Source organism: Gobius niger (genome assembly GCF_951799975.1).
Source record: "Gobius niger genome assembly, chromosome: 18".
Taxonomy (NCBI): Eukaryota; Metazoa; Chordata; class Actinopteri; order Gobiiformes; family Gobiidae; genus Gobius; species Gobius niger.
This window is the reverse complement of record NC_136869.1, coordinates 354795-380138: the sequence shown is the minus strand read 5'-3', so window position 1 is coordinate 380138 and position 25344 is coordinate 354795. Positions and strand designations below refer to the sequence as shown.

General features: G+C 40.3%; 1 protein-coding gene across 1 annotated transcript in view; it reads right to left on the bottom strand.

Annotated features, from left to right (window-relative positions):
- The window catches only part of unm_hu7910 (un-named hu7910), a 53822-nt gene extending 29721 nt beyond the window's left edge, over positions 1-24101 (bottom strand). Inside the window, exons 1-4 of the mRNA XM_079576280.1 lie at positions 24030-24101; positions 14979-15158; positions 13476-13520; positions 10165-10233 (exon numbers count right to left, since the gene is read on the bottom strand). Of these exons, the coding sequence (XP_079432406.1) occupies positions 10165-10233; positions 13476-13520; positions 14979-15158; positions 24030-24069 (334 nt within the window). The 5' untranslated portion in view covers positions 24070-24101. The remainder of the gene's footprint in view (positions 1-10164; positions 10234-13475; positions 13521-14978; positions 15159-24029) is intronic.
- Positions 24102-25344: the final 1243 nt, after the last annotated feature.

The window sequence follows — 25344 nt, the reverse complement described above, 5'->3', positions numbered from 1 at the left end:
TTTCCGCTGCATCTGCTCAGTTTTCAGATCAAGTCTTGCTGCATTGTGTTCCTTCAGAACGGTCTCCTGTCCTGCCGTTTTTCTAACCACAGCCTCTTCAGCGACTCCTTTCTGAGCTTGTCCTGAAACGACCGCCTTGTTTTGGGCAGTTTGTAATTTCACTGGAATATTAGCGACTACCTTCTCTTTCTGTAAAGTGGCCACAGTCGCAGCAGGTTCTATTGTCTTTTGGGTTTGTTCTTTCTTCAGAGTAAGCCTTGTCGCATTGTGTTCCTTCAGAACTGTCTCCTGTCCGGGCGTTTTTCTAACCACAGCCTCTTTAGCAACTACTTTCTGAGCTTGTCCTTGTTCTAATTTCACCATTTGGTCATTTCTAGCTTCAGCCACTGGTTTGTCTTCATTCGGTTTCTTTGCCACCGGCTCCTGTCCTGGCGTTTTTCTAACCACAGCCTCTTTAGCGACTCCTTTCTGAGCTTGTCCTATAACGACCGCCTTCTCCTGCTTGTTTTCAGTTTGTAATTTAACCACTGGCTCCTGTCTGACCACGGTTTTAACAACTGGAATATTAGCGACTTCTTTCTGAGCTTGTCCTAAAACGACCGCCTTGTTTTGGGCGTTTTCAGTTTGTAATTTCACTGGAATATTAGCGACTACTTTCTCTCTCTGTAAAGTGGCCACAGCTGGTTCTATTGTCTTTTGGGTTTGTTCTTTCTTCAGAGTAAGCCTTGTTGCATTGTGTTCCTTCAGAACTTCCTCCTGTCCTGGCGTTTTTCTAACCACAGCCTCTTTAGCGACTCCTTTCTGAGCTTGACCTTGTTCTAATTTCACCATTTGGTCATTTTTAGCTTCAGCCACTGGTTTGTCTTCATTCGGTTTCTTTGCCACCGGCTCCTGTCCTGTCGTCTTTCTAACCACAGCTTCTTTACCGACTTCTTTCTGAGCTTGTCCTAAAACGACCGCCTTCTCCTGCTTGTTTTCAGTTTGTAATTTAACCATTTGCTCCTGTCTGACAACGGTTTTAACAACTGGAATATTAGCGACTACCTTCTCTCTCTGTAAAGTGGCCACAGCTGGTTCTATTGTCTTTTGGATTTGTTCTTTCTTCAGAGTAAGTCTTGTCACATTGTGTTCCTTCAGAACTGTCTCCTGTCCTGTCGTCTTTCTAACCACTGCCTCTTTAGCGACTCCTTTCTGAGCTTGTCCTATAACGACCGCCTTCTCTGGCTCGGTTTCAGTTTGTAATTTAACCACTGGCTCCTGTCTGACCACGGTTTTAACAACTGGAATATTAGCGACTACCTTCTCTTTCTGTAAAGTGGCCACAGCTGGTTCTATTGTCTTTTGGGTTTGTTCTTTCTTCAGAGTAAGCCTCGTCGCATTGTGTTCCTTCAGAACTTCCTCCTGTCCGGGCGTTTTTGTAACCACAGCCTCTTTAGCGACTCCTTTCTCCGCTTGTCCTGAAACACCCGCCTTCTCTCGCTCGTTTTTAGCCACCAGCTTCGGTTCGACCGCGGTTTGAACGATTGGTTTATCAGTAACAACGTTCTCGCCCCGTGAAAAGGCCACAGTCGCTTCGTGTCCTGGCGTCTCTTTAACCACAGCCTCTTTAGCGACTCCTTTCTGAGCTTGTACTAAAACAACCGCCTTCTTTTGGTCGTTTTCAGTTTGTAATTTCACCACTGGCTCCTGTCTGACCACGGTTTTAACGACTGGGCTTTTAGCGACAGATTCCTGCTTCTGTGACATGATAACGGTTCTTTGCATCGCAGCTGACACTAATTTTATTTCCTCTTTCTGCTGCATTTGTTCAGTTTTTTCCTTCAGAACCGTCTCATGTCCTGGCGTCTCTTTAACCCCTGCTTCTTTAGCGACTTCTTTCTCCTCCTTCTTTTGCTCCTGAGCTTGTTGTAAACTTGCCCTTTGGTTGTTTTCAGTTTTAGCCACTAGTTTACTTTCATCCTGTTTTGCCACTTGCTCCTGTCCTGTCGTCTTTCCAACCAATACGTCTTTAGCAACTTCTTTCTGAGCTTGTCCTAAAACGACCGCCTTCCTTTGGTCGTTTTCAGTTTGTAATTTCACCACCGGCTCCCGTCTGACCACGGTTTCAACAACTGGAACAACTACTTTCTGTGAAACGGCCACAGTCGCTTCCTTAGGTTTAACTACAGTCACTTCCTTCTCCGCTCCTTCTCGCTGAACTTCTTCATTTTTCAGATTCAGAACTGGAGTCTTTCTAACCTCGACTGTCTCCGCTTGCCCTAAAACAGCCGCTTTCTTTTGCTCCTCAGCTTGTTGTAATTTCACCACTCGCCTCTTCTGTTCGTTGTCACCTTTATCCTCTGCTTTCTCTGCCTGTCCCAAAACAGTCGCCTTCGTTTGATCGATTCCAACTTCAGATTTCTGTTCTCCCATAACCGTTTGCTGAACACTCTTACTGTCAGCTTTTGCTAAACGTTCCTGCACATGTTTTTGTTCTTCGACCGTCCTCTCTTCTTTAGCTCGTTCTCCGCTCCCGTCTCGTCCGACCTTCTCGATTCTTTGCTCCTCCACTTTGTCCGACGACTCTTTCGCAGCCGTTTTGTCGCTCGTTTCTTCAGCCAGACACTTTCTCTCGCGCTGTTCCATCTCTACTTTTCGTCTAGCAATTCCTTCTTCCTTCACACCCCCTATTCTTTTAAACTCTTTCGCTCCATCATCCACCAGCTCCTCTTCCCGTCCGCCTTCAGCCTCGTCTTCCTTCCCTAAAGTCGGCACAACTCCTGCCTTCTCATCAGCCGCATCTTCCACTAATCCTTTCTCGCTTTCCGCTGTTTCCTGGGTCAGACTTTTCCTTCCAACTCGCTCCTTTTCAGATTCGACTTTTCCCGTTTTCACCGCAAAGTCTTTGTCCGATTCAGCTCGTTTTTGTTTGCCGACTTTCAAAACCTCGTCTACGATCGCCCTCCCTTCAGACTCTTTAAGTTCACTCGATCTTTGTTCCGTTTCTCCTTCAGCTTCCCCTAATGCATCCATTTTCACTTCTACGTTCACTCGCGCTGGTTCCACTTTCGCAGCAGACCCCGTCCTCGCCACACTTTTTGTCGTTTCGTCGTCTCCTTTTGCCGTTTCCTTCCCAATATTCTCTGGGTAGATTTGGGATTTCTCTCTCTTTACCTCTTCGTCGCGTTCTACTTTTGCGACACGAACTTGCTCGACCATTTTCTCTTGAACTTTCCGCTCCCGTTTGATCGTCTCTTTAGTCTCACCTCTTGCTTTTACTTCCCTTTTCCCGTCTTCCTTCGCTTTTTTAGTCTGTCCAAGTCTCTCCAACTGCTTTCCCTTCGCTTCCTCTTCCATTTCACGCTCCCTTTTCTCCACTTCAACCCCTCTTCCTGGTTCAGTCTGAGCTCTCGCTTTCCGAAATCTCTCCATTTTCAGTTTTCCAGCTCTCGACTTTGATGATTTCTCTTGTTCCGTTTCCTTGACTCCTTTGCGTTTCTCCGGTTTGACCATTTTGCGTCGCTCGCTCCGATCTCCCTTCGCTTCGTCCACTCCTCGCTTCTCCTCCTCGATCGAACCATGTCTTCGTCTTTCCTTCTCCGACACGACTTTGTCATTTGGCAAAACCGCTCTTTCAACTCGATCCTTCCGCTCCGTTTCCTTTCGTTTCTCAAACTCTTCAACGGCTTCGTCTTTGGCCGGTCGTCCAGCGGCGTCGAATTCCACTTCCTCCAAAGCCTTTCCCTTCTTCTCCTCCGACACTCGATCCATCTCGTCTCCGGTCTGGAAACCCCTGGTCTCGTCTCCAGTCTGGAAACCCCTCGTCTTGTCTCCGGTCTGGAAACCCCTGGTCTTGTCTCCGGTCTGGAAACCCCTGGTCTTTTCTCCAGTCTGGAAACCCCTTGTCTTGTCTCCAGTCTGGAAACCCCTGGTCTCATCTCCGGTCTGGAAACCCCTCGTTGTCTCTTCTCCAGTCTGGAACCCCCTCGTTGTCTCGTCTCCGGTCTGGAAACCCCTCGTCTTTTCTCCAGTCTGGAAACCCCTGGTCTCATCTCCAGTCTGGAAACCCCTCGTCTTGTCTCCGGTCTGGAAACCCCTCGTCTTGTCTCCGGTCTGGAAACCCCTCGTCTTGTCTCCGGTCTGGAAACCCCTCGTCTTGTCTCCGGTCTGGAAACCCCTGGTCTCGTCTCCAGTCTGGAAACCCCTCGTCTCGTCTCCGGCCTGGAAACCCCTGGTCTCGTCTCCAGTCTGGAAACCCCTCGTCTTTTCTCCAGTCTGGAAACCCCTCGTCTTTTCTCCAGTCTGGAAACCCCTCGTCTCGTCTCCAGTCTGGAAACCCCTGGTCTCTTCGCTGGTCTGAAAACCCCTGGTCTCGTCTCCGGTCTGGAAACCCCTGGTCTCGTCTCCAGTCTGGAAACCCCTGGTCTCGTCTCCAGTCTGGAAACCCCTCGTCTTGTCTCCGGTCTGGAAACCCCTGGTCTCGTCTCCGGTCTGGAAACCCCTGGTCTCTTCGCTGGTCTGGAAACCCCTCGTCTTGTCTCCGGTCTGGAAACCCCTCGTCTCGTCTCCAGTCTGGAAACCCCTGGTCTCGTCTCCGGTCTGATTCGCCCTCGTCTCGTCTCCAGTCTCCTCTCGCCTGTCCCGTTCCTCTTCTCGCAGAGCCTCCCTGAACGCCGCCAGCACGATCTCCGCGACTCGCTTGGCCTCGACGGACCGGTGGAAGTCGCGCAGCTCCCGCCTCAGCGCCGACCGCAGACGCACGGCGAGCAGAGAGCCATCTGAATCGGAATCTCACGTTTAGGTTTTTCCACCACTTCAAACTGGTTAGTGGGATTACGGCGCACGGCAGTCGAGCAGAGCAGGTGCAGGACATCAGTTTCTTTACTCACTTGTCCGGCATGTTAGACTTTGCTAATGCATCCAGAAGGAGGGAAATGAAGGAAAACACAGAGCTCTTCCAAGCGTCGGCTCTTTAATGTTAGGATGATTTACAGACATGAGTTACTGTGTTTATTCAAACCAGATGCAAAGAAAACTCCAATGACATTAGTTGAGTTAATTCCTTTAATGAGTGTCTTAAACCCACAGCAGACAGAGCTCACGCTTTACCTGAGTCGTTCCCTCTGAGCTGCTGAGTCTCGTCTAACGGGGACACGAACAAAAGGCAGAATGAGAACGAGCCGGGCGTCGACCGGAAACACGAGACGCCGCCTCTGTTTCAGCCGCATTATCTCCATTCACTCATTCACCATCAGGCCCAGCCCAAAACATGACTAAAGGTCGGCTCACGCTACACCACTTTTATGCCCCATTTTGCTCTAATTCTCGTTGTGCCGAGTCTTCTCGAGTCACGACTGGACTGACGTTCGAATCGTGTGGGCGGTAGAAAGACGCGAGGAGATTCCAGTCGTAGGAAATCAAACATGTTCGATTTTGGACACACGGGAGAAACGTGGGTGATTTTACCGTCCCAAATGTGAATGACAGTGATATAAAGACAGGAAAACACCGCCGCGCCTCCTTTTTTCACTTCTCTGTTAAACCAGCGGCACAAACGACTCATTTGTGTCAAAAATGTGACAAAAATATGATAAAAAATGGACGAAAAAATGACAAAAAATGTGACAAAAAAATGACAAAAAAGTTACAAAAATGAGTTGAATACCCATGAAAAAAATGATTAAAAAAAAAAATCTGAAACACAATTTTTCCCTCTTTTTAACCATTTTCTGCTGGAATATGAACTTATTTATCACATACATAAAGTCAGGTGTAAATCGGGCCCATATGGATATTTTCTCACAGCAGATTGTTCAGTAGAAGTGAAAAAACGGCCCGAAACATGTAGCATCAGGTTAGCATTCTCCGTTATTCATGTATTTATGGGCTGTTGAACCACTTTGCTCCTCCCCATGTCTTTGTATCTTTATTTAGTAGAAACTATATTCATAATTCAGCATTTGTTAAAGTAGTTTTTCAATAATTAGAGAAAGTTTAGATTTTTCTCAAAATTGTTTTTCCCCTTAACTGTTTTCAAACATGACCAAATATGGGCGACTCCAGAGATGCCGTCTGTATCTATCTGAGAGTTTAATGTCGGTCAAGCGTTTAACCTCTTAACTCCCACCTGAACCGAGCACATTTTCTCCAGTTTGGCTTTACCCCAATCCAAAAGCTTCTGGAAAAAAGGTGAGAAAATAGAGACAAAACTGAGACGAAAACAATGATGGAAATGAGACAAAAAAGTGACGAAAAATGGATGAAAAAGTGGCAAAAAATGACAAAGAAATGACAAAAAAATGGATTAAGAAAAGACAAAAAAAAGACAAAAATGGGACAAAAAGACAAAAAAAGGACAAAACCGTGACAAAAAATGGACGAAAAAATGACAAAATAAATAAAAATTAAAAACTAAAAAAAATTACAAAAAAAATTACAAAAAATTACAAAAAAAATTACAAAAAAAATTACAAAAAAAAATTACAAAAAAAATTACAAAAAAATTACAAAAAAAATTACAAAAAATGTAAAAAAAAATGACAAAACCGTAACAAAAATTGGACAAAAATGTGATAAAAAATAACCAAAAAATGACCCAAAAAAAAGACGCAAAATGTGACAAAAAAATAACAAAAAAATGACAAAAAAGTTACAAAAATGAGTTGAATACCCCCCAAAAAAAAAAGATGAAAAAAAAAAAACCTGATGACGTGAGGAAAAAGCTCCTCTCAGTTCAGGCGGGAGTTAAGAGGTTAATAATGAACATCATCATCTTTAGAGAAAATTAACGGTGATTAATCGCAGTTAAAAAAAAACAATTGACAGCACTAGTAAAAACTATGGATGCATCGACCCGATACGGTATCGGATATCGGAGCCGATCTCGGGTTTGGAGCGACCGAGTGTCTGTATTTTAGTTTAGGAAATGCTGTTCAAGCTTTAACTTTGGAAGTTTTTACACAGAAACCAAAGGAAAAGCCGCCTCTGTCGCCTATTCACTGCGGTCCTCAGAAACTCCAGCTCATAAAGTGCTCCAGGTTCAAGTCTGTCCAAATCTTTCCCCGATTGGTTACTCCGCCTTCTCCTCTCCTGCTTCCCCATTGGTCCGTGCACTGTCCTCTGCTCTCTCTGATTGGCCCGCGCCTCCGCCTGCTCCGCCCACTCCCTCCGCTGTGATTGGCTCCTTGTCGCCGGGTGAACTCTTCGCCTCCGTCACTAAGTCAAACAGGAAGCTGAAGAACCCGAACAGCCAATCAGAGCCCTCGTCCGACAAGACGCCAATCACCTCCTCCAGGGACGACTCGGCGCTTTCCTCGCCGCCGCCGCCGCCATCTTTGTTCAGGCCTGACGCGACGAGACGAGGGAGGGAGGGACGCGAGGGAGGGAGGGAGGGAGGGAGGGAGGGAAGGAGGCGAGGGAGGGAAGGAAGTGAGGAGGGGAAGTGAGGGAAGGAGGCGAGGGAGGGAAGGAAGTGAGGGAGGGAAGTGAGGAGGAAGTGAGGAGGAAGTGAGGAGTAAAATGGAGGAAAGTAAAATAAAAATGGAGAAGATGGTTTAACAAAAATGTGGAGAAAGAAAGAAAGAAAAGAGTGAGACACGAGTTCAACAGGAAGTAAACATTTATGAAGCCGAGACGCAGTTTTAACTCTTTACGATGTTTATTCTCTGACGTTTTGTCGAGATTAATCCAGGAAGTGACTCAGTTTGGAACAGTTGGAAAATCATGGAAACGTTTATATTGTTTTTATTTAGAATTGTTTTTAAACATTTTGCATATTTTTGCATATTTTTAGTTTGAAAGTTTTGAAAATGCACTCCCTGGTGTTTCCCGCTCATTCATTCCCAGATACTGACATGTTTGGTATCCACGTGTAGCACGAGAGGCTGTGATGGGAGACAGAATGGAAAATTAACCTCTTAACTCCCGCCTGAACCGAGAGGATCTTTTTCCTCACGTCATCAGATTTTTTTTCCATCATTTTTTTGTTGGGGATTCAACTCATTTTTGCAACTTTTTTGGCATTTTTGGTGTAATTTTTTTTATCACATTTTTGTCCTTTTTTTTTCTTTTTCTTTTTTGGGTCATTTTCTTGTAGTTTTTTGTCAGATTTTAATCACATTTTTGTAATTTTTTGGTCATTTTTTGTCAAATTTTTGTCAAATTTTTGTCAAATTTTCATCATTTTTTTGTCACATTTTTTCTAATTTTTTTTTGTAATTTTTGAGATTTTTTGGTCAAGTTTTTTTTATCAAATTTTTGTCATTTTGTTGTTACATTTTTGCCACTTTTTCATCAATATTTTCTTATATATATAATATTTTTTTTGTCACATTTCCATCATTGTTTTCGTCTCAGTTTTGTCGCTATTTTCTCACCTTTTTTCCAGAAGCTTTTGGATTGGGGTAAAGCCAAACTTTTTTGTCATTTTTTGTCTTTTTTTTTGGTCATTTTTTAATTAAAATTTTGTCATTTTTTTGTCATTTTTTGGCACATTTTTTGGCACGGTGGCTCCTGCCTCACAGCTAGAAGGTCCCGGGTTCGATTCCCACCTGGACGGGGCCTTTCTGTGTGGAGTTTGCATGTTCTCCCCGTGTCTGCGTAGGTTTCCTCTGGGTGCTCCGGTTTCCCCTACCACTAAAAACATGTACAATAGACTCCCCTCTGGGGCCAGGACTCCCCTGAAAAAGAGATTCTTAATCTCAGTGGGACTATCCTGGTTAAATAAAGGTCAATAAAAATCAATAAAAATAAAAATAAATGTATTTTTTTAATCAAATTCTTGTCATTTTTTGATGACAAAAACATTGATGAAAAAATTGCAAAAATGTCACATGAAATTGACAAAAAATGTGACAAAATGTGACAAAAAAATGATGGAAAAAAAAATGTCGGTCAAGTGTTTAACCCCTTAACCCCCACCTGAACCGAGCACATTTTCTCCAGCTCGGCTTTACCCCAGTCCAAAAACTTCTGGAAAAAAGGTGTGAAAATAGCAACAAAACTGAGACGAAAACAATGATGGAAATGTGACAAAAAATTGATGAAAAATTGACAACAAAAAAAGACAAAATAAAAATAAAAAATTACAAAAAATGACAAAGAAATGACAAAAAATTGATTAAGAAAAGACAAAAAAATGACAAAATAAATAAAAATAAAAAATTACAAAAAATTACAAAAAAATGACCAAAAAAATGACCAAAAAAATGACAACAAATTACAATTTTTTTTTAAAAAAAATGACAAAACCGTGACAAAAATTGGACAAAAATGTGATAAAAAAAATAAATAAAAAAAATAAAAAAAATAAATAAAAAAAATGACGAAAAATGTGACATAAAAAAACGACAATAAAATGACAAAAAAGTTACAAAAATGAGTTGAATATCCAACAAAAAAATGATGGAAAAAAACTCCTGATGACGTGAGGAAAAAGCTCCTCTCGGTTCAGGCGGGAGTTAAGAGGTTAATAATGAACATCATCATTAGAGAAAAATGACGCTGATTAATCGCAGTTAAAAAACAATGGACAGCACTAGTAAAAACTATGCATCGACCCGATACGGTATCGGATATCGGAGCCGATCTCGGGTCTGGAGCGAACGAGTGTCTGTATTTTAGTTTAGGAAATGCTGTTCAAGCTTTAACTTTGCCATAGTTTTTACACAGAAACCACAGCAAAAGCCGCCTCTGTCGCCTATTCACTGCGGTCCGGATCTGCCTCGTCCTCAGAACTTTTTCATGATGTGGATACAGACGCTTCTCTGGAATCGCCCATATATGGTCATGTTTGAAAACAGTTAAGGGGGAAAACACTTTTGATTAGTGCAAATGAAAATAAAATGGTAATAAAAGTAAATCAAACAAAAGTAGTGACATGTTTGGTGTCGGCTAAAAAAAACAAAATAAAAGCTGTTTTCTTTATGAACACGTGTGATGCATGTGTGTGTGTGGGGTGAATGTGCTTCATTTCCAACAACAGTAAATAAAAACACACTTTAAACGAGCAGAGGAGCAGGTTCAGGACGAGGCGACTGAGCAGATGAGATAAACTCACTCAGGGAACGAAGATTCAGATGTAAAACTTCGTCGTTTTGTTTCAGTTTTGATAAAGTTTGAGCTGTTTGAACGGACTGACTGTAAACCACACGTGACATCATCGTCATAAACAAATGTGAAACTCACCGAGCAGAACTTTGGCGTCGTCCAGGTCGAAGTCTCCGTCTCCGTCAGAATCGTACGCCGACAGTTTCCCTGAAAACAAAAACAGAAACATTATCAGAACATTTAAAACGTGAGGTCGTCACGTAAACACGACCAAACCGACTCCACAGACGGTAAATACTTTATCTGTTATTCTTTTATTTAGCCTCTTTGAACACGTGCCTCCAGGGTCGCCTCTGCCTGATTTAAATCCACAAACCTTTACCTTGCAGTGTTTGCATTACTGGATCTGTCTTTGTCTTTACTTTTGTCTGCGGGACTTTGCATCATGTGTTAAACGCTTTATTCATGTTTCTCTCATTGCCTTTGTATTAGTTTACATTTATTTATATCGAGTGTTGTTTTTTACATTTATTTATATCGACTGTTCTTTTGTGACCGGTTTGCCCTGCTCCGTGTGCTGCACTGTGCTCCACAGTGTTCTTAAAGCATAATATAAATACAGTTTTATACCAAGAGACTTTGTTAAAGAGTCTGCTGTGAGAGTGAGATCAATAAAGATCTTATATCTGAGTTAGATCTGTTTATTATTCAGCTCTTCATGATGTAAGAAGAAGCTCTATTGACTTGAATGGGATTTTCCAACGTTCTACTAGTTTCTGATAAAGGAACCTCCGAAAATATACTGAGCGCTGCCCCTGACCTCGGAGCTCATGCTTTAACACAGTCTCATATAGTATTAGAGTCTCTCCGTCTCCGTCCTCGTCCATAAGAGACGTCGGGGAATCACTCGTGAAGTTAACGCGAGTCCGACTTTCAACTTTCAGCTCACCCAGAGCTTCTCCACCATTCCTCCAACTGCACCTTCAGCTAAGTGGTTTGGCTAGGCTACTAGCCTTGCTGCTACTAGCCTAGCCATATGTTGCTGAGCAATGCGCAAACTTTTGGGACCTGTTTGCCACAGAAGTCATGAAATAAACCTTTGGGCTTCATAAAGTGTATGAAGTTCATGTTGTGTGAGTTCAGTTGGAAAATAATAAGTTCAGATAATGTTCAGAACGCTGGTCATTATGGGGAAAAGATCCTTCAGGGTCCGGTTTGCCGTCGGTGCTTATTTTCCCGATAATGACCACACTGCAAAAAGTGGATTCTAAGCAAGTAAAAAATGTCTTACTTTAAGAAATAAGTTCTTATTTTTCCCTAAAAAGTAATAATGTCTCACTGAGCAAATTTTCTTGAGAAAAAAAATCTTATTTTAGGAAATAAAATCGAGCCATTTCTTGTTCAGATAAATTTGCTTTTCTTGTAACAAGAAAGAAAAACTTTTTGAATCTTCTTCAGTTTTAATAATAATAATAATAATAATAATAATAAATGTTATTTATATTGCACTTTACATTTCAGCGAAACCTCAAAGTGCTACAACAGAATAATAAAATCTGATAAAAACAAAAAGAACATTCACATAGTAAAAACAACACAGCAAACAAACAAATTAGTCTGAAAAGGCCTTTAAAAATAAATGTGTTTTTAGGCCTTTTTTAAAGGCCTCGACACTCTGGGGACCCTCAGGGACTCTGGCAGGGCATTCCAGAGTCTCGGGGCGACTGCCTTAAAGGCCCTGTCGCCCATTGTGGAGAGCCTGGTCCCGGGCTGGTGAAGGGTGTGGGTGGAAGTGGACCGTAGGCGCCTTGTTGTGGTGTGTGGGGTCAGGAGCTCAGTGAGGTGCCGGGGCTGTTCCATGGACACTGGTCTGTGAGGAGGCAGATTTTATAGTGGATTCTGTAATGGACGGCGGCCTGTGGAGGGACCGGAGGACGGGGGTGATGTGGTCATGTTTGCGCCTCCTCGTCAGGATCCTGGCTGCACAGTTCTGGATGTGCTGGAGCTTCAGGAGGCTCTTACCAGGGATCCCGACGAGGAGAGCATTGCAGTAATCCAGCCTGGAGGAGACAAAGGCATGGACCAGTTTCTCAGCGTCTGATTGTGAGAGGGAGGGGCGGAGTTTGGTGATGTTTCGTAGGTGATGGAAGGACACTTTGCACAGGTGGCGGATATGGTTCTCAAATGACAGATGAGGATCAAATCTGACCCCTAGGTTTGTAACGGAGGAGGAAAGGGGAATGTTATGGCTTGAGACATGAATATTGGATATGGTGGATGACTGGACAAAGAATATTTTTTCTTATTTTAAGAAAAACTCAGATCAACTCTTAATGTAATAACTGCTTCTCACAGAGAGATAAAACATTCCATTCTTTAAAGTGGGCGGCTCGGTGGCACAGCGGTTAGAGCCTCAGCTCCACAGCTCGAAGGTCCCGGGTTCGATTCCCACCAGGACGGGGCCTTTCTGTGTGGAGCATGTTCTCCCCGAGTCTACCACTAAAAACATGTACAATAAGTGATTCTGACCATCAGCCTGGCTCCACATCATGGAGGCGGGTCTCCGGGCAATACTTTCCTTAAATATTAGTATTTATTAACAACATTTTGCTCAAAAATGTGAGTCATTTTACTTAAATCAAGCAACATTTAAGTAAAATATGCACAATTTTTCACTAAATAAGAATGTTTTCCTTAAATTACTCCATTTTCTGAGGACATTTTGCTTAATTGTAGTTATTTATTTGCTTAAAATTAATGTTTCTTTCTTGTTTTATGATGAGAAAAATATTCTAGAAATAAGAATTCTTAGCAAGAAAAACATGCTGACCCCATTGGCAGAATTTTTTCCTTAAAACAAGACAAAACGTCTTATTTTAAGATTTTTTCCTTGTTTTTAGTTGGGTACTTTTTGCAGTGCAGCGTTCTTTACATTATCCTTCACTTATAAACTAATGTAAAAACATGAAACAAGGATCTCTGGACTTTCTAAACATCCTCGGCTTCAGTTACATTAATCCATCTCTCATCATTACAAATATACGTCACATCAGTGACTTTATAAAGTAAAACTCAAACACTCGGGTGATCCCATCATAGCTTCTGTCTCAGCAGGTTCATATTCACGCACATTTAATGAAAGTCGTGTTTTTAGAACTGGTATCGGTTCAGTATCAGATATTTGCCGATACTTTTTCCCAGTATCGGCTCTGATATCTGACGCCAGTATCGGCTCCGATATCTGATGCCAGTATCGGATCGGTGCATCAAAGTCAGTGTGGAAATAACAGCACTTTCCAATAACAAGTGAATTTTCAACATAAAGTATAAAATAAAGTGGTTTTTTCTGCTTCCTGTCGTGCCCCGTTACCGCGGTTACCACACGGCGACGTCACGTGACCGTTTAAAGATGGTGGTGGGAACATGAATGCGGCGGCGGCGGCGAGTACCTTGTAGAACGTTAGTAAAGTTGAGCCGGAACTCCGTGGCTCGCGCTGCGTCCCAGGAGAGTGTGACAGATGTTTTAGTGTCACAGATGTTTTCGTGTCACAGATGTTTTAGTGTCACAGATGTTTTAGTGTCACAGATGTTTTAGTGTCACAGATGTTTTCGTGTTTAGAGTAAAGGTTCTCAACCTTTTGGAGGGTTCGTGACCCCCATTATAACAGGTAAAAGGGTTCGTGACCCCGCCCCGCCCCCCCCCGCCCGGGTCACACCGTGAGAAATAGGAACATTCTTAACCTCTTAACTCCCGCCTGAACCGAGAGGATCTTTTTCCTCACGTCAGCACATTCTTTACATAATTTTCTTGTTGGGGATTCAACTCATTTTTGTCACATTTTTGTAATTTTTTTGTCACATTTTTGTCATTTTTTGCCATTTTTTTGTCATTTTTTTGTTATTTTTTTGTCACATTTTTGTCATTTTTTTGTCATTTTTTTGTCACATTTTTGTGTCATTTTTTTGTCATTTTTTTGTCACATTTTTGTCATTTTTTTGTCATTTTTTTGTTATTTTTTTGTCACATTTTTGTCATTTTTTTGTCATTTTTTTGTCCTTTTTTTGTCATTTTTTTGTCATTTTTTTGTCATTTTTTTGTCAATTTTTTGTCATTTTTTTGTCATTTTTTTTGTCATTTTTTGTCACATTTTTGTCATTTTTTTGTCACATTTTTGTCATTTTTTTATCATTTTTTGTCACATTTTTGTCATTTTTTTGTCATTTTTTTTGTCACATTTTTGTCACATTTTTGTCATTTTTTTGTCATTTTTTGTCACATTTTTGTCATTTTTTTGTCATTTTTTTTGTCACATTTTTGTCACATTTTTGTCACATTTTTGTCACATTTTTGTCATTTTTTTTGTCACATTTTTGTCACATTTTTGTCATTTTTTTTGTCACATTTTTGTCACATTTTTGTCATTTTTTTGTCATTTTTTGTCACATTTTTGTCATTTTTTTGTCACATTTTTGTCACATTTTTGTCATTTTTTTTGTCATTTTTTGTAATTTTTTTGTCACATTTTTTGTCATTTTTGAGACATTTTTGCCACTTTTTCATCAATTTTTCATCACTTTTTTGTCACATTTCCATCATGGTTTTCAACTCAGTTTTGTTGCTGTTTTCCAGAAGCTTTTGGATTGGGGTAAAGCCGAACTGGAGAAAATGTGCTCGGTTCAGGTGGGAGTTAAGGGGTTAAAAAAAAAAAAAAAAAATGGCTAAAATGAAATTCATCAAACTACAAACACATAATGTCCCTCTGGTAAACAGCAAACACAGGCTACAACAAAATATCAGATTATTCGCTAATGAAAATATGTTTATTTTATCTAAATGATCTGGTGACCCCCCACATTTGTCTGGCGACCCCCAGGTTGAGAACCACTGGCTCAGAGAAACATCTGGATCATAGAGAAACATCTGGATCATAGCGTGTTTGAACAGAACTGACCCAGGACGCGGTCGTAGTCCACCACGTCGAAGTAAACCACGGCCATGGAGCTCCAGAGCCCGAGCAGAGCCAGGACCAGCACCAGACCCAGCCAGGACCGGCCCGGGTCCGGGGGGGCGGGGTCAGAGGGGGCGGAGTCTGACGGGCGCCGGCCGTTCTTACTCAGCGCCGCCTTCACTTCTGCAACAGAGACGAGACACATCACAAACATCTGGATCAACAAGGAGACGCTTCACAAACATCTGGATCAACAAGGAGACGCTTCACAAACATCTGGATCAACAAGGAGACGCTTCACAAACATCTGGATCAACAAGGAGACGCTTCACAAACATCTGGACCCGGAGTTTAGAACAAGGAGACGTTTTCGGCCATTTTTATTAATATAATGTCGGTTCATTTGTGTTTTTATCATCAAAGTGTTTCTTCTACACTGAATTTATGCCGTTGCTGCAGTACCTCCATATGGCCACCAGGCCCCATTGAAAAGCATTGGAGTTTAGACACGTTAAAAACAACTTTAACGCCTGGTTTCAATGTTTTCAACACTAGACTAGGGCTGTATCCGAATGTCCACCCAGTCCCTAACCCCTCATTCACTACATAGGCCCGATCTATATAGTCACTGATTCTGTTGGCGATTCGGACACGACTTTCTCCGCGCTGCGTGACGTCACAGGCGTTACTGTCATCACAAAAAAAGAAAAAAAAAAAAAGCGTGAGCTCAGAGCCCGGTGTCCGAACACCAGCAGATTGAGCGACGACATCTGCTAAAAGTTCAATAAACTCCGGGAATAAAGTATTTCTGTGATAAAAACCAAACTCGGAGACAGTGGAATATTTATGATAAATACGAGTCAGATACGCTTTATATTTAACAGCTCCAGCTAAAGGTTAGCAGCTAACGTTAGCATGAAGCTATCGGTCATTTAACAGCTCAAGCTAAAGGTTAGCAGCTAACGTTAGCATGAAGCTATCGGTCATTTAACAGCTCAAGCTAAAGGTTAGCAGCTAACGTTAGCATGAAGCTATCGGTCATTTAACAGCTCAAGCTAAAGGTTAGCAGCTAACGTTAGCATGAAGCTATCGGTCATTTAACAGCTCAAGCTAAGGGTTAGCAGCTAACGTTAGCATGAAGCTATCGGTCATTTAACAGCTCAAGCTAAAGGTTAGCAGCTAACGTTAGCATGAAGCTATCGGTCATTTAACAGCGCAAGCTAAAGGTTAGCAGCTAACGTTAGCATGAAGCTATCGGTCATGTAACAGCTCCAGCTAAAGGTTAGCAGCTAACGTTAGCATCTTTTCACCGTAACCGTTTATATTTAGGTCGTTTATTCCTGAGAAACACAAACACTCGACTGAAACAGCTGATTTACTTCAGTCGTGTTTAGTTCACAGACCTGTCTCTGTCAGGCTCTTCTCCCAGTGCATTGTGGGAAATATTGACCCGTTTAGTGACCATCGATGCTCACTACTTTTCCAGATGCATTGTGGGAAATTTTGAGTGGACGACTTTTATCCCTCTGGACATTCGGACACGCCTACAACATGTGACCACTATATAGTGACTATATAGTGACTATATAGTGACTATATAGTCACTATATAGTGACTATATAGTCACTATATAGTGACTATATAGTCACTATATAGTCACTATATAGTCAGTATATAGGGAATAGTGTGGACATTCGGACACAGCCTGGATCTTCCTCCTGAGGTAACGCTGGGTTAGTCACAATATATGAAACCAGGCTGGTTTTCATAAGAAGAATGTTAGAAATCTGGTGCTTAATGAGGGTGGGACTGTTAGCATTGGAGCAGCGCGAGCTACACGTCACACAAGGGCGGAGTCTACGGTGAAGATCCCGCCCTTATGCCCTTATTAGGAACATGCTTCGTCAGAGCTGGGGAGGAGGAGTCTGTAAATCCTCCATGAATTCCCCCTGAGCACAAGACGTCCATTGTTTTTTACAGTCTATGGAATAAGCGTGTTAGCTTAGCGCTCACTCATTTCTATGGGTTAGCCTAGCCTAGCCTAGCCTAGCGGCGTCCATTGGTTTACATGAGTCAGTTAGCATCGGACATCGAGCTGCTGCTTCTCCTAAAACATTTAACTAAACCCAAGTTCAGCTGTGAATGTGAGAGAGCAGTCACTCATTCACTCATTCACTCATTCACTCTGAACACAGGGTTCATTCATGTTTTAATGTTTTTAATGTTTTAATGACGTTTAAGGCCTTGAGTTGGTCCTGGAGTCGACGACACAAACACAGACAATGTGACGATGTGAATGTCACAGTGACGGGAATAGACCTGGAATCCACCAGCAGCTGCAGCGGATACACAAATACTACTGCAAATACTACTGCAAATACTACTGCAGAGAGACTACTACTGCAGGGAACAAATACTACTGTCACTACTAACACAAATACTACTGCAAATACTACTGCAAATACTACTGCAGCGAGACTACTACTACTGCAGGGAACAAATACTACTGTCACTACTAACCCAATTACTACTACAACACTACTGTTACTGCTACGACCAGAACTACAGGGAACAAATACTACTGCAAATACTACTGTCACTAACACAAATACTACTGCAGATACTAACACAAATACTACTGCAGATACTACTGCAGATACTACTAACACAAATACTGCTGTTACTGTTACCACAAATACAACACGAAGCAGAAGTTTCCTCGTGGACAGAAAGTGCAGAAACATAAACTCAAAATCAAATGTTTGTCTGAAGTGTCGCATCTTTAGATTTTAAAAAGTGTGAGCAACAAACCGATGCACATCTGCACAGATGTTTAGTAGATACATCTGCACAGATGTTTAGTAGATACATCTGCACAGATGTTTAGTAGATACATCTGCACAGATGTTTAGTAGATACATCTGCACAGATGTTTAGTAGATACATCTGCACAGATGTTTAGTAGATACATCTGCACAGATGTTTAGTAGATACATCTGCACAGATGTTTAGTAGATACATCTGCACAGATGTTTAGTAGATACATCTGCACAGATGTTTAGTAGATACATCTGCACAGATGTTTAGTAGATACATCTGTACATCATCGTTAAAGAGAAAGTCCCACAGATGTTTCACATTTCATTTAGTCAGTATCGAAACTTGTGTGAAGTTTAGCCCCCCCATAGTGTCCGATTTGTTTCAAAATGGTGTCATTCGTTTGTGCCACTTCGTTTTTGAGATATTGATTGACTGTGGATCCTCCGCATCAATCATTGGTTTTCATGTTCTTTATCTTTTATCAAACTTCCGTCTTTTTCCTGATTTTCAGCAGTTTTCAACTTTTCCAAGACCCAAACCAAGACCCGAACCAAGACCAGATCAAGACCAGATCAAGACCAGATCAAGACCCGAACCAAGAACCAGACTAAAACTAAGCAAAGACCAAGACCCGAACCAAGACCAGATCAAGACCAGATCAAGACCAGATCAAGACGAAGAACCAAGACCTGAACAAAGATCAAGACTAAGAACCAACCCCAGACCAGACGGCGCACCAGCGCACTTCGTTTTTGAGATATTGATCATTGATTGGTAATTGATCAGCCCCCCCATAGTGTCCCATTCACTCCAAACTAGTGTCAATGTTCAGCTCTTCATTTGTGCACATAAAACGCTAATTGTAAGTGCACAAACGAAGCACAAACGAAGAACTAAGCATTGACACTAGTTTGGAGTGAATGGGACACTATGGGGGGGCTAGTTTCACACAAGGAGTAACAACGGCTCGACTCATTTCAGGTTCATTCATTCATTTCTCAGGACAATGTAGATGTAGCTGTGTCGTCCTTGGAGACAAAAGCAGAAATAAAGTGAATAAATAAAGTGCAGATAAGTCTTCAGTCACTGATGAGAACGTTTGTCAAATACAGTTATTACAGTTCTTACAGTTATTACAGTTATTACTGCAGGTGTTTGTGTATAGTTTAGTTTAGTTTAGTTTAGTATCACTGACCCACTTCCTGTCCGAGCCCGAGCCGGAGCAAACGCTGCATCAGAGCGAATAATCCACAGAAACAAAAGTAAATAATCCACAGAAACAAAACTGAATAATCCACAGAAACAAAAGTAAATAATCCACAGAAAGTAAAGACGGCGAGTGTTCCCCTGTGACACGGTGTGAAGGTGGACCAGAGTCTGAGTCCAGACTCAAATAGACCTGACCTTGTGTCGAGGGACGGGAGAGTTTAAAGAGACACACGCCGCGTTTACACTGCACGACCACCAGGAGGCATGTGGAACGTTCAGTTAGACCGAGAGTCTGAGTCTGGTCCTGCTGTGGATTATGGAGAAACATCAGGAAAATGCACCAGAACTTTACTGTCTTTTCATGTGTTCATTTTGTGCATAAAAAAGTCTAAAACTGCAGATATTTAACCTCTTAACTCCGGCCTGAACACGTTTTCTCCAAATCTAAAAGCTTCTTCAAAATGGCGACAAAAATGAGAAGAAAATGAGGATGTAAGTTGACAAAAATGACAAAAATCCAGCAAAAAAGTGACAAAAATCCAGCAAAAAAGTGACAAAAATCCATCAAAAAAATGACAAAAATCCAGCAAAAAGGTGACAAAAATCCAGCAAAAAAGGAAAAAAATCCAGCAAAAATATGACAAAAATCCAGCAAAAAATGATAAAAATCCAGCAAAAAAAAGACAAAAATCCAACAAAAAAAAGACAAAAATCCAACAAAAAAAAGACAAAAATCCAACAAAAAAATGATAAAAATCCAGCAGAAAAGTGACAAAAATCCAGCAAAAAAGACAAAATTCCAGCAAAAAAGTGACAAAAATCCAGCAAAAAATGACAAAAATCCAGCAAAAAAATGACAAAAATCCAGCAAAAAAGTGACAAAAATCCAGCAAAAAAGTGACAAAAATCCAGCAAAAAAGGAAAAAAATCCAGCAAAAATATGACAAAAATCCAGCAAAAATATGACAAAAATCCAGCAAAAAATGATAAAAATCCAGCAAAAAAAAGACAAAAATCCAGCAAAAAAGACAAAAATCCAGCAAAAAAGTGACAAAAATCCAGCAAAAAAACGACAAAAATCCAACAAAAAAAAGACAAAAATCCAGCAAAAAAGACAAAAATCCAGCAAAAAAGTGACAAAAATCCAGCAAAAAAGTGACAAAAATCCAGCAAAAAAGACAAAAATCCAGCAAAAAAGTGACAAAAATCCAGCAAAAAAGTGACAAAAATTCAGCAAAAAAACGACAAAAATCCAGAAAAAAAGTGACAAAAAACCAGCAAAAAAGTGACAAAAATCCAGCAAAAAAGTGATAAAAAACCAGCAAAAAAGTGACAAAAATCCAGCAAAAAAGTGATAAAAAACCAGCAAAAAAGTGACAAAAATCCAGCAAAAAAGTGACAAAAATCCAGCAAAAAAAGACAAAAATCCAGCAAAAAAAGGACAAAAATCCAACAAAAAAAATGACAAAAATCCAACAAAAAAATGACAAAAATTCAGCAAAAAAGTGACAAAAATCCAGCAAAAAAGTGACAAAAATCCAGCAAAAAAGTGACAAAAATCCAGCAAAAAAGTGACAAAAATCCAGCAAAAAAAGGACAAAAAAAGGACAAAAATCCAGCAAAAAAAGACAAAAATCCAGCAAAAAAATATAAAAATCCAGCAAAAAAAAAGACAAAAATCCAGCAAAAAAGTGACAAAAATCCAGCAAAAAAGTGACAAAAATCCAGCAAAAAAGTGACAAAAATCCAGCAAAAAAGTGACAAAAATCCAGCAAAAAAGTGACAAAAATCCAGCAAAAAAGGACAAAAAAAGGACAAAAATCCAGCAAAAAAGTGACAAAAATCCAGCAAAAAAAGGACAAAAAAAGGACAAAAATCCAGCAAAAAAAGACAAAAATCCAGCAAAAAAATATAAAAATCCAGCAAAAAAGTGACAAAAATCCAGCAAAAAAGTGACAAAAAATCAGCAAAAAAGTGACAAAAATCCATTAAAAAAATGACAAAAATCCAGCAAAAAAATGACAAAAATCCAGCAAAAAAATGACAAAAATCCAGCAAAAAAGTGACAAAAATCAAGCAAAAAAAGTGACAAAAATCCAGCAAAAAAAAAAAGTTACAAAAGTGCCATTAAAAAGTGACAAAAACACATAGGGGAAATAAAAAGTGACGCCAATGGCAAAGAGGAGAGAATGCGTTTGATTTGGTGGTGAGAGGTTAAAAATCCAAATATTGGATTCCAGCGTCACCTCGGGCACAGCCTGTCGTGCTACACGTGGACACCGAACATGTCAGCATTAGTCAAAACCAGGGAGACACAGACATTTCACAAGCTCTTCCAGATGTTTGTAAATGTTGGAGAGTAAACTGTCAGAGAATAAACCTGGTAAAGAGAGTCTGTGTTTGACCTGCAGCGTCTCCGTGTTTCTGAAGTAAAAGTACTGCAGTAAATACGTCTCTATTCCGGACATAACTGGATAATTCTCTTTAAACCAACATTATCTTCACAGCTCGACTTTGTCTCGTCTTCAAAGTGTCACATCTTTAGTGGAGTTTATTTCTGAGCATCGTTCACCACAAAACCCACATCCTCACGGGCTTCCTCTGAGTCTGACACGGACACAGATCTGAGGCGATAACGGGTCTGCTGCAGCGGAACCACACAGACCAGGACCAGGCTTTAAATGTGAAGACCTGAGGAGACCAGACTCACCAGATCATAAACCAGGACCAGGCTTTGAATGTGAAGACCTGAGGAGACCAGAGTCACCAGATCATAAACCAGGACAATCAGGCTGGAACTTAACTCCCACCTGAACCGAGCACATTTTCTCCAGTTTGGCTTTACCCCAATCCAAAAGCTTCTGGAAAAAAGGTGTGAAAATAGCAACAAAACTGAGACGAAAACAATGATGGAAATGTGACCAAAAAGTGAGAAAACATTGACAAAAAAAGTGCCGAAAAATTTATGAAAAAGTGGCAAAAATGTCACAAGAAATTGACAAGAAATGACCCAAAAAAATGACCAAAATGTTACAAAATGTGACAAAAAATTACAAAAATATAACAAGAATTTGATAAGAATTTGATGAAAAATTGACGAAAAAATTACAAAAATCTGATAAAAAATGGACGAAAAAATTATAAAAATTTGACAAAAAAATGACAAAAATTTGATAAAAAATGTGACAAAAAATGACAAAAATTTGATTAAAAATTGACAAAAAAATGACCAAAATGTAACAAAAAATGACAAAATATGAAGACCTGAGGAGACCAGACTCACTCCTGTGACCTGGATGATTAATGTCCCTGTCAAATAAATAAACAAATAAATAAATAAATAAAGAACAGAAAGGCTGTTCATATGTACATATATCGTGACCAGATTTCAACGCTTTTTTTTTGTTTTTGTTGATTTCCCCTGGCAAGTTTGATCTGTTGAAGTTGTATCTGCACAAATTACCTCTCATGTCTTTTAACCCCTTAACTCCCGCCTGAACCGAGCACATTTTCTCCAGTTTGGCTTTACCCCAATCCAAAAGCTTCTGGGAAAAATAGCGACAAAACTGAGACGAAAACAATGATGGAAATGGGACAAAAAAGTGAGAAAACATTGACAAAAAAAGACAAATAAAAAAATCAACAAAAATGTGACAAAAAAATGACAAAAAAATTACAAAAATGTGACAAAAAAATGACAAAAAAATTACAAAATGTGACAAAAAAATGACAAAAATGTGACAAAAAAAATGACAAAAAAATGATAAAAAAATGACAAAAATGTGACAAAAAAAAGACAAAAAAATGACAAAAAAATGACAAAAAAATGATAAAAAAAATGACAAAAATGTGACAAAAAAAGACAAAAAAATTCAACAAAAATGTGACAAAAATGTGACAAAAAAATGACAAAAAAATGACACAAAAATGACAAAAATGTGACAAAAATGTGACAAAAAAATGACAAAAAAATGACAAAAATGTGACAAAAATGTGACAAAAAAATGACAAAAAAATGACAAAAATGAGACAAAAAATGACAAAAATGTGACAAAAATGTGACAAAAAAATGACAAAAATGTGACAAAAATTTGACAAAAAAATGACAAAAAAGTTACAAAAATGAGTTGAATATCCAACAAAAAAATGATGGAAAAAAGATCTGATGACGTGAGGAAAAAATCCTCTCGGTTCAGGCGGGAGTTCAGAGGTTAAGAAACATATGTGCAACATTTCCATAAAAAAGTTTTTAAAAAAATGCATTATTTGGCTCAATAAAAATGTAAAATAATAATAAATCCCGGTTATAAACTGTTGAACTTTTCCCATAATTATGAAACTGTGAATATGTGGTTAATTAAATGTGTAACAATTATCATTACGATCTGTGAGATGAGTTTTGTAGGTTTGGGTAAAGCTGAACTGGAGAAAATGCTCTCGGTTAAGGCGGAGGTTAAGAGGTTTCATGTCACCGGGAACTAACCGAGCTTCAGATTCGAATAACGAGCTTTAATCACGTCCTTACGCTCGTGACGTCATCTTTATCTGAACTCAAAACAAACAAAACCACCGTGACAAAGTCCTTCAGTCACACGAAGCATCGCGGGATCTCATAGCAAAAGCGTGAACTTTAGAGTCCGGCGTCAGTTTCAGCGCAAAACCAGCGAAGTCGAATGTTTTAAATCGATTCTCCGATAAAGTGAAGATCCTCTCGTCACTTCGGCTCAGCTCGAAATTAATAATTCACTTTTATTCCGACGCGATGTTGAGTTTCATCCAACAATGGCGCTGCGGTGAGCGGTGCGCCCCGTACAGCGGACCGTGGGAATAACGGCAGAAATCAAGGATGTTCGGTTCAAGAGTCGAAGCCGAATTAAAGACAGGCTTCACGCACATGACGTCACGTGCGCAGTGTCGTTAAATGTCGCGTTAAACGTGCGATGGAGCGCGAGGAGAGCGTAAACAGCTGATACCGCGGGCGCCTCCCGTTTTGAGGCGACGCGCAGGAGACAAACATCTCCTCACCTTTCCTCCCGTGACTTTTGGAGTTCCTCCTCTGCGTCATGTCTCCGTTTCCTCCGGTTCCTCCGGGTGAAAGCCTCCCTTCGGTCAGAAACCCGCCGTGAAAACGCGCTGGACGGCGGGAGAGTGAGCGCGACGAGCCGCTGTTCGCTCGCACTGAAGCAGCCTCTGCGAAATCACGTCCTGCACTTCCGGACTGACGCCGCTCTGGGCCAATCAGGAGCCGGGAGTCAGGGGGGAGGCGGGGCCGGAGGCGCGTCTGACCAATGGGGAGGCTCAAAAACGGGCCTTTGCTTTTACAACGGGACCGAACGTGGCAGAAGCAGCGGTTCCATCATAAATACAGTAAAATAATAATAATAATAATAATAATAATAATAATAATAATAATAATAATAATAATAATAATAATAATAATAATAATAATAATAATAATAATAATAAATAATAATAATAATAATAATAATAATAATAATAATAATAATAATAATAATAATACACAAACTACTGTTACTACTACCACAAATACTACTGCAAATAAGTGACAGAATGATGACACTGTGATGAAAGTGTCAGTTTTGAGCAGGTAAAGTCATGTCTGAGAGAACTGCAAATGTAAACTCGACTTTATGTCCAGGACAAATTTGGAAGAAAAACAAAAATGGAGAAAAAATAAAATAAATGAAATGGGGAAAAATGTGAAAAAATTGTAAAAAGAAAATCAATCAAACTTTATTTATAAAGCGCTTTTCATAACAAAAGGTTTCACAAAGAGCTTTACAGATACAACATTTAAAACAATGCGCCTGCACAACCTCCAGATATTTTATATTTTATATTTTAGGACTAAACAAATAGAGGTCAGTTAAAAGCTAAACTAAAAAGGCGGGTCTCGTTCTCCTCAGACCTGAGGGAAAAGTGGGAAAATGTGTCTAAAACTAGGGGATAAAGTGGACATAAAAATAATAATCTGGAAAAAATGTAAATAAATTGGCAAAAAAAACTGTAAGTAAAGGATCATGTAGAGAACGCTGGTCATTATCGGGAAAATAAGCACCGACAGGGCAAACCGGTCTTGTTTCGCCCTGAAGGTGCTTATTTTCCGGTAATGACCAGCGTTCTACACATTCGTTCTATCTCATGTCCACAGTATTAGAAATAAATTATGTAGAAACATTGCTGTTCTTCACAAAGTAAAATATTTTTAAATCGTGAATCTTTAAGGGTCTTGTACTGCGCTTTAATACTTCCTCACTTACTTTATTGCTCAGAAGTTTGGGGAAACACATACAAAACTACAATCAACCGCTGATAAAAA